At 45.8% G+C, this 9,918-nt stretch overlaps 1 protein-coding gene and 1 pseudogene across 1 annotated transcript; one reads left to right on the forward strand and one right to left on the reverse strand.

Moving 5' to 3' along the window:
• Positions 1–1,630: 1,630 nt before the first annotated feature.
• On the reverse strand, positions 1,631–4,267 carry LOC125527967 (annotated as a pseudogene).
• A 438-nt stretch (positions 4,268–4,705) lies between these two features.
• On the forward strand, positions 4,706–8,267 carry LOC125527969 (probable magnesium transporter NIPA9). Its single transcript, XM_048692482.1, has 8 exons — positions 4,706–4,792; positions 4,894–4,992; positions 5,091–5,220; positions 5,356–5,444; positions 5,868–5,924; positions 5,993–6,051; positions 6,314–6,434; positions 6,807–8,267. The coding sequence occupies exons 1-8, from the start codon at positions 4,706–4,708 to the stop codon at positions 6,891–6,893; spliced, it is 729 nt and encodes a 242-aa protein (XP_048548439.1). The 3' UTR covers positions 6,894–8,267.
• Positions 8,268–9,918: the final 1,651 nt, after the last annotated feature.

Below are 9,918 nucleotides of genomic sequence, written 5' to 3' on the forward strand. Positions count from 1 at the left end.
TATCAAATTATCAAAGTACCGAACGTGAATCATATGAACGTGATTAGCTTGACGATAATTCCCATGTGTCCTCGGGAGCGCTTTCCTTCATAAGAGTTTGTCCAGACTTGTCCTTTGCTGCAAAAAGGATTGGGCCATATTACTGCACCTTATTTACTTTTATTATTTATTACTTGTTACAAATTACCTTATCACAAAACTATCTATTACCGATAATTTCAGTGCTTGCAGAGAATACCTTGCTGAAAACCGCTTATCATTTCCTTCTGCTCCTTGTTGGGTTCGACACTCTTACTTATCGAAAGGACTACGATAAATCCCCTACACTTGTGGGTCATCATCACAACAGTTGGAACTATAGGTGGCCAAACGGGCCGGGATAGCTGGGCCGGCCCGATAGCACGGCCGGCACGTCACGTCACGTGCTAAACGGGCCAGGCCCGGCACGCGGCATGCCAGGGGCCGTGCCTGGGCCTGAAGGCCGAGCACGCGGGCCGGCACAGCACGGCCCGATTATCTTTTTATTTTTTTATGTATCCTAATGTGGCCCAACAGGTAAAAATAGGCTAAAAACGCCCGGTGCACAAAATAGGTGGCAGATTAGCGGGCCTAGCGTGCTTGTGGGCCGGCCCGATTAGCATATGGGCCGTGCCTGGGCTGAAGGCTGCAACACGCGGGCTGGCATGACACGGCCCGTATAATAATCGTGCCTCGGCGGGCCTGGTCGTGCCAGACACGATTAGGATGGGCCGGGCCGGGCCGGCCCGTTTGGCCAGCTATAGTTGGAACTGGTCTACCAAATCATCGTCTTCACCAAGCTACTGGTTCTATTTCCTCAACCCTTTCATTTCCTCATTCTTGTGTTGAAGTACTTGATCGTTACTGTTTGAAGACTTTGACTGAAGACTTTCTCAATTTCCACAATCCTATTTTTTCAGTCAGGTTGTCTTCAGCCTGCTTGTCCTGTTTACACGCTACTTGTACTCTGTGCTTGTTTTCATTTCATCATAATGACTGTGCTTCTGTTCTGTTATGCATGCATCTGAGTACTTATTCCGCTGCTAAGTAGTTTGTTGCTTAGGAATTTCCTCACCTAGAAATTCCTTAGTGACGAATTTGTAAAAATCGCCTATTCACCCTCCCTCTAGTCGATATAACGCACTTTCACATGTAAACCCTAGTTCTCACCCCCTCCTTTATAAGGCGGGCGGGGGGAGGGGGGTGTAGATTGGACGACACCTGATGAATAACTTAAACCTCGGTAGCTACCACTACCTTCAATTTGTAACCCCCTCACACGAACCATCAATAAAAAAACAAAGCAGGAGTAGGGTATTATCTTGACCATGAGGGTCTGAACCTGGGTAAAACTCCGTCTGTGATCCCCTCTGGTACATTCGGTCACGTTCTCCACCCTGTCGAGGACACTGACATTTTTTGGTATCATCAATTAGCGTGCAATATTAGTCCTACTAATTTGTTGTCATCAATACAAAAAAACCGTGTGTGATCCCCTCTGGTACATTTGGTCACGTTCTCCACCCTACCGAGGACACTAACGGGTTTTGGTATCGTCAATTAGCATGCAATATTAGTCCCACTAATTTGGTCATCAATACAAAATCAACAATTAAAGGGCACAATGTACTTTCACAAACTTTATTGAGCAGTTGTCCATATATTAGCCCACCCCCTGAATTACATGGATAGTTGTGCGACAATATTATTTGTTACTTTTCCCAACATCGCAAGTGTAGTATTTCCTCATGCTCCAAATTTTTTATCCAAACCCAACATCCACTCATGCCATTGATATGATAACAACTAGGCTTTTAAAAGAAACCCTTCATCTCATCCTTGAACTCATTGAGATACTTCTCCTCCACACACTGGGTCATAACTCGTGTGCCCTTCTTGGGCATTGGTGGAGCACCAAGCACCACGACCGCCATGTAATCTGCATAGGTAAATGGTAAGATATGGCTAGGAGTGCCCCACCCGTAGTCGACCTCAAAGAATCCAAGCCTCGTCCAATCCGACACAAATAGCACATTGTGCTCGAACGCCAACCGGTATGGATCAATCTTCACATCCCCTGACGCCCACTTGGCAAACTCCAAAGGGAGCCTTGCCTTCCCGTCTCTAATCATCCTGATCACACCAAGCAGCCCCGTCGTGGCAACATCCTTCGCCATAGATGTCACGGTAACCGGGTAGAAGCAGTTGCCGTAGAAGCCCCCATCCTTTGGGAGAACTTGTGTGAGAAGGTGTCTGGTGTTTGCGAAGAAGCATATTTTGACCTCGGATTCTGGATTGTACTTGATGGCCCGAGTTCGAGCTTGCCAAACCATTGCAATGGCGACATCAAAAGTTGAGCAATACTGACCCATTGCTTGGAAGTATTCGACCTTGACATGGGCGATACACTCTGAGCTAACATCTGTGGCGAAATGCTGGAAGCCGAAGGACTGGAACGATGGCGGTGGCCCTGGAGGTAACTTGGGTGGGCTTGGGATTACAGCCCGAGCCCATGCAGGAGCCACCGTAGGCTTGTCCAGACCGCGGGCTAACTCAGCAATTGTGTTGATGAATTGTGCTGCGCCAAGCCCGTCTGCGAGGGTGTGGACCGCTACCAAGCCCACAACAAATCCTCCGCAAGTGAATTCGGTCACCTGGCATGGACAGAGTTAGAACGAGAAAGGTAATGCAATATCAGTCTTGAAACATCAGTTAAAATGACAAGGAAAAAGTTTGCAATATAGAGTCCTGAAACCATGACATTCGATATTGTTATTCAGATGAAGTGGTTGTATGGAATTTGAGTCAGTGAAGAGACAAATACAGTCAGGCTGTAGTAGTAGACTACCTAAACCATTGTGACGTGTCGGTGCTGCCGGCACTTTCTATCTTCCACTACCAACAACGCGATGTATCCTAAAAAAGAGGGGGATGTGGTACAGTTCCACCTAGTTAGTGTATCATACATATGTGTTACAGTTCAACCACTCTGATACGTAGTCTTGGTTCATTTTGGAGCTACTCTCTCTGGTCGCAAAAAAGGGTCTTGACCTACACTAGTCCGAGAAATGAATCCATTAGAAATACTGTCTTGAAACAACATCTATATTGCGAAAAAATAGGAAACAACATGTGGTTTCTTGAGGTCAACATATTCTTTCTTCCTGACTTCATGACTTCAGACGCCCTGAACTAATTCATGGCGATGGTTTCTCGATGTGGTGGGTTGCTCTCTCTCCCTGCTTAAAATGTCCATGCCCCTGTTTTTAAGCTTAAAACGTTTACTAATAGGGACGAGCATGCTTAAGAATAAACGGGCGGAAATTGGCAGCCTGATCTAAATATACTACTGCCCGATCGGACTATGTATAAATATATGTTGTTGGTGACTTGAATAAGTTGATGCTCGCTTACTGCCTTTGATAATCGCACACAAGAAAATGCGAAAATGAATGAAAGATGCGGACTGCAGATGCCTAAACATTTTCTGCAAGGAGCCTCGAACTCATGTACTTCCTCTGTTTGTTTTTATAAAACGTTTCAAATAGTTTTTTTTACTCCCTTTATCCGAAAAGACTTGTCCCAAACTTGTCTCTCAAATGAATGTATCTAGTATATTTCAAATGAATGTATCTAACACTAACTTTATGCTAGATATATTCATTTGAGAGACAAGCTTTTTTGAATGAAGGGAATACTGTTTTAAACAGTGTCTGAATGTCTAAAACGTCTCATAAAAATGAACAGAGGCACTTGAACTAAAACCACGACGAGTAATTTGGAACGGAGGGAGCAGTAACGAAAATATGATGTAACCGTACGTATATACCTGCATCATGACCGGAATAGTGGTAGGGTCAACGCCTTCCTCCGGAGCGGGCAGCAGCTCCTCCTCGCAGACCACGAGAGGGTAGTCCAGGCCGTTCACGTCCTCCAGGCTGCAGTCGGCGGCGGCCTCAACGAACCAAGCGCCGTCGCCGGTGCACGCAACGACTCCACCAGCGCGCGCGACAGCGCGGCGCGGATCACCTCGGCCGGCCTGGCGCTGTCGGCGCCGTTGCGCCGGAACACGTGCAGTGACCGCACGGTGTGGCGCAGCCCGGGCACGCGGTCGATGGCGGACAGCTCCAGCGTCTCTCCCGACGCCGGCGCGGCCGGCACGACGAACGACTGGGATTTCCTTGCCAGGGTGACTGACGACACCATGGTGGCCACGTGCCCAGTGTCAGTGTGCGATGCGAAATGTGGGTAGCGTGATTGCGCCGGAACACGTGCAGTGACCGCACGGTGTGGCGCAGCCCGGGCACGCGGTCGATGGCGGACAGCTCCAGCGTCTCTCCCGACGCCGGCGCGGCCGGCACGACGAACGACTGGGATTTCCTTGCCAGGGTGACTGACGACACCATGGTGGCCACGTGCCCAGTGTCAGTGTGCGATGCGAAATGTGGGTAGCGTGAGGCTTCGAGACAGCACGGGATGCGTATTTATAAACGCCGAAGTCTGGGCTGGGCTGAATGTACGAGTGGCAGCCCATCCAAGCTTGCAAAGCCCAAAAGCAGAGACAATAGAATAAAAAAATGGAGCATCCCTCCCGCACACGCGACGCGACCCAGGCACCAACGAGAGCGCCACCGGCGGCACCCACGCTCGGGCACCGGGGCACACGACCCCACGGCACAAGGACGCCATGGCCGGCGCCGCCGGCAACAGCATCGGCAAGGTGCTCCAGAAGAAGGGCACCCTCATCCTCCCGCCCCTCTCCTTCAAGCTCAAGGCACCCCTCTCCCCTCCCTGCCCCCTTATCCATCCCTTCCGGTTGCCGGCGCTGCTGCTTACTGTTAGATGGATGACGCCGCCCTCTTCGGTCTTGTGCAGGTCATACGGGGCTACGCGCTCAACAGGCTCTGGATCAGCGGCTTCCTCCTCGACATGTGCGGCGCCGCCCTCATGCTCACCGCGCTCTCGCAGGCGCCGGTGCGTTGCCTGCTTCCCAACTCCCTTGTGTTTCTCTTCTCGCCCGATTAGTAGGATGCCGCATGATGACTGATGCGGCGTTTGTTTTTTCTCATCAGGTCTCTGTCGTGCAGCCGATTGCCGGCTGCGGCCTCGCCATACTCTGCGTCTTCTCCCATTTTTACCTCAAGGAGGTCATGAATGGCCTTGATTGGATTGCCATCACAATGGCCGGTCTCGGCACCATAGGTGAGCTACAGTACAGTCACAAGTTCGTCATCATAGTTTTACGTGCAATGGTCACAAGATGGAAATGGATTGGTTAATGGCATTAGGCTAGTATCCATGCACTGACTGGATTTACTCTGCGTTCTGTAACTTCAGGAGTCGGTGTAGGAGGGGAGGAGCAGAAAGTGGAAGAGATTCCCCTTTTCAGTATACCTTGGCTGGTGCTCACCGTTCTCATCTTGTTTGTAGGTACCATACTCTGTGTTGTATTAGTTTTATTACATCCACGTAAGTATGCATTCTACCAAAACAACTGTAGTTTCTCTTGCACAAACTATTTTGACCGTTCTTGCTATAATATTCCAACTCTCACCAACAATTTTAGGCGTGCACCACATGAGTATTACCCTTGTATTTCTATATAGAAAATTATGTTCTCTTAACTATTTCTGTGTTATGCCCCCACGAAACTGCTTGCTGGAGTTAGGGAAGTGTTTAGACTGCTCTTTTGTTGGATTAATTCATTCCCGTTTCATTAAAAAACACGTCAATTGGAAAGAACTAATCATATTGTAGGATACTATGGTGGATGATATTATTATAGTGCTGATGAATCCAGATTCTAGCCTGCTACTGATGGCAATTTTGTTTGGTTTATGCCAATTAAGGTTCTGCTCAACACTTGGCTTCATATCTACAAAAAGCAAAGGCGCGAACAAGAGTTGGTGAGCAATTTTTTAATTTCGGATTCATGTTTCAATATTGCAAATATTGACACCTTGCATCAATCCAGACTGGACCTGAAGTGATCGAGGAGGTCATATACGGCTTAGAATCAGGCATTTTGTTTGGGTAATTTTTTTTATCTATTTCCATTTATCACTTTGTTTACAGCCTTTTCTATTTTAAAAATTAATTTATGACTTAGACTCAGGCCTTATGTTGACCACTCTGGTCCCTGTTTCAATTGATTGAGAGGATATTTACTTGGGAGTATACATTTATCATGAAATAAACAAATGTTACTTCAACCTTTCTTTTCTTTTAGTATACAGTTATGCAGTGACCCAATATGGGAGGATGACTCATAATTATTAACTTATTTCATGTATAGGATTTCATCAGTGATCTCTAAGATGGGATTCGTGATGTCTGAAATGGGCTTTCCGAAGATTGTTGTGCCAGCTGCCATTTCTTGTAGTGTGGCCTGCAGTGCCGTGGGATTTGTTTACCAGGTATGTCTAGTTTACTGGAGATGCGACTCCCTACTTGTGTGCATCACAGAGATGTCCCTTCTTAATGCGCACTGCTGCCCTGATACTCTGGAGATGTACTTCTCTGCTTTTTATGTGTTCTGGCATTGATAGGGATGTATACAGTGCTTGTGTAGTGTTTGTAGAAAACGTAGAGATGTTACCTGCCATCGGTGCTGCACTTGTTAATGATTTACGCACTCGAACAGTGCACGGGAACTATTGAGACTATTGCACTTTGTTAATCTCAACTAATGCTGTCGGTGTGCATGCATTTATTGTTTGGCTGTCATACAACCTATGTCAAATCCTTCTGTTTCAAGCAATCTTCAGCTGATTGCATTCCTTTCATAGAACATGCACATGTGGGCCATTGCGAAGACATTTAAAGCAGAATTGATTTGTGAACCTGGAAAGCATCAAATTGTTGGAATGGCATGAAGGATCGTTGCTTCTTGTTGGGCTCTGTCTTGAGCTGGAAGACGTCCTTGAACAAGTACAAGTGTGTCATCTTTTTCCATGTTTGCTACAACTGTTGCGTTACCAACGATTCCAAGTTTCTCTTGCTGTCCATTGTGCCATGGTGGCAGGTGAACAGTTTTTTGATGGTCATCAGAATGAGGCCCTGCATGGAGGCATTCTAGAGGTATCTCCATACTAAAGAAAAAAGGTTGTTTAGTGTTGATCTACATTCAGGTGGCCACTCAGTCTGTTGGTTAGATACCTCTAGATCACCCCTTGCAAAGACTCATGCCAACAAGGTTTGGAGACTCCACTTGTTGAGTTTCCATTGCACAATGAAAGATATGGCCATCTTGGTATGGAAGATGAATGAGATGTCATACCATTACTTGTTCAAGGACATTTTCCTGCTCTTTAGAGAGACTCACCCCGAAGCAGCCATCTCTCACCTCACTTTAAATGACTCTTTGTTGGATTCACAGACCAAATCCTCTTACTCCCTCCGGATGGGAATATAAGTTTGGCATGGGAACTTAGGTAGTCAATTTAACTAGTGAAGCATGTTTAATATGCCACAAAAAATATATGGCTAGAAACTTCATTGGACGATGAATCTAAAAATATTTTTTTATAACATACATCATATTTTGCGCTAATCAAATCGAAGACCTAAATATCCGTGCCTGACCTATATTCACATCCAGAGGGAGTGGAACAAATCTGTCAAAATGGCAAACAGGTGCACATATGCTGCACAATGACATTAACTACCGAGGTGCATTAGTTCATACTATTTATTCATAGTTTTTATGTAGTGTTTTTTGAGAACATGTACTTGCTAGTCAAACTCTTACACCAAGCTTATGACGCCACCATAACGTGAATATTAGGGTACACCATATGGGAGCAAAGTGGAGCGGAGTATTTTTTGTCTGAGTGAAGCAGGAACATGGGTGTGACTGACCTTGAATGGAGCCACATAGTGATGTCACATAATATTTGCTGATACTAAAATTGAGCTATAAATCTTGCTTATTGTAAATCATATCACACTGCTTCTTCCTTTTTGCTGCCGAGACCATTTTTTTAATCTAAAAAGGGAAACACATGTGCATGTTCTATGAAAGAAATGCAATCCTTTTTGCAATTATTTTTTACAAAATTTATACTGTACTAATTTATACTCCATTGACATTGATGATCTGCAAAATTTTAAAATTTTATTATTTGCAAATTGTTTTCTCAGATTGCACTAGTATATTGGACCTGTCTGATGAAATATGTGTTTTTAACATTTGTCATAATGACTTGTCTAGTTATCTTTCAATGCTTCTGCTCTGGTTTGTGGCTTTGCTTTGTATATTCCACTAATGGGACATGACGCCTGTGCAGACTCGAGGTCTCAAGCATGGGAGGGCAATTGTTGTGTCCACATGTACATCGGTGGCATCTATTGTGTCTGGTGTTGTGGCTGGTATGGTTGCACTTGACGAACATCTGCCGACAGCTCCCGCAGGACGTTTTTTTCTCTTGCTTGGGTGGTAATGTCATTATACTACATTGTGTTTTTCTTTCTGTGTTGTGTGCTATTGCTGAAGACTGATCTGATTCCCTTTTCCCTGCTTCTGTAGTTAGCTACTCCCCCCGACCCATACTAATTGTCGCTGCTTTAGTACACAACTTTGTACTGAAGCTGTGACAAGTAATATGGATCGAAGGGAGTACATTGTTTTTTTTTCTTTTCAATGCCTGCACCTTTAAGGCTATTGCATTGGCAATGTATCCGATAACCGTGAGATCCTGGCTAAACTATGAATTTTTGTGATTGTGATCACGAGGGGAGGTTGCGTGGTGGGGTAGGGGGTGATGGTGGTGGAACACTTAACATACATTGTGGACGCAGTGATGATAGGCAATACTGGAGGTGGCAGAAACCTCTTGTTCTGTATGGCAGTATCTCCTTGATAGATATAGCAGCAGTAGGACCACCCATGCCCAAATCTGGGGATGGTTGTGCATCCAAGGCCCAAGGGGCTCCACCGTCGCATTGAGCAGGAGCTGGGAAACAGTCACTGCCTTATCTATGCTGTGGGAAAGCCGGATGTGGGTAGATCTGGTGAGATGGAGACGAAAGGTTAGCCACCTACAACCACAGGCACCATCTTGTGGAATGTGCAGAGAGGGAGGCAGCGATGGATAATCCCATGCAGGTCTAAAGTGAGTGAGGTGGCATTGATGTTGGGGAGGAAGACAATGCTGGAGTAGAGGGAGGAAGACTTCCAGAGTAGTGAGTGTTTGGGGCGATTCGCAATTTTGCAGTTGTTGGGATGTCTGTGAAACTGTTTTGATTGTGTGGGGATATCCCGCCCCAATGTGAGCCATCTCTTGTAATCATGCAGCTACAGACGCATTTTTTGAGATTTCCACCTGATATGCTCTGCTATTTGCCTCACTAAATTGCAAGTGGGGTGGGTCCTTCTCTTGGGACTATATATGGAATTCATGTAGCATGTGCTTGTTATGTACTCTTTGTTGGCAACTTTGATCATGAGAGAATATATCAAGTTCTTTCTCAGTCTATTGAGGTTACGGATATGCAAATTCAGCTTTGCTGAAATACCTAATGTATATTGGGTGCAATAGATTAGGACAATAACACCAGTAGTGTACCGTGTAAGGAGTCATATCGTCTATTGACAAATTGGATTGAACAAATGTGTTGTCTCTTTGTGCTCTCTGACCTCTGCTCCACTTTTTTGAATTGGCTGAGGGACACTAAAGAGTTGGTTCTCCTTTCAGGTTCTTCATTATTACGGGGGTGATACTTCTTGTTACTTCAACCCGAGTGATTGCGCGCCTACCTAAGCCTGTGCAGAAGTTTTTGAAGAGTAATATGGAGCGTTCACACAGCATCAGGAGGCCTGGGTCAGCCCGAGGGAAGGATCCCAACCAAAGCACAACAATCCATGCCTCGACATTACATATACTAACCTCTACAGGGAAA

Source organism: Triticum urartu, unplaced genomic scaffold (assembly GCF_003073215.2).
Source record: "Triticum urartu cultivar G1812 unplaced genomic scaffold, Tu2.1 TuUngrouped_contig_4535, whole genome shotgun sequence".
NCBI classification, from domain to species: Eukaryota; Viridiplantae; Streptophyta; class Magnoliopsida; order Poales; family Poaceae; genus Triticum; species Triticum urartu.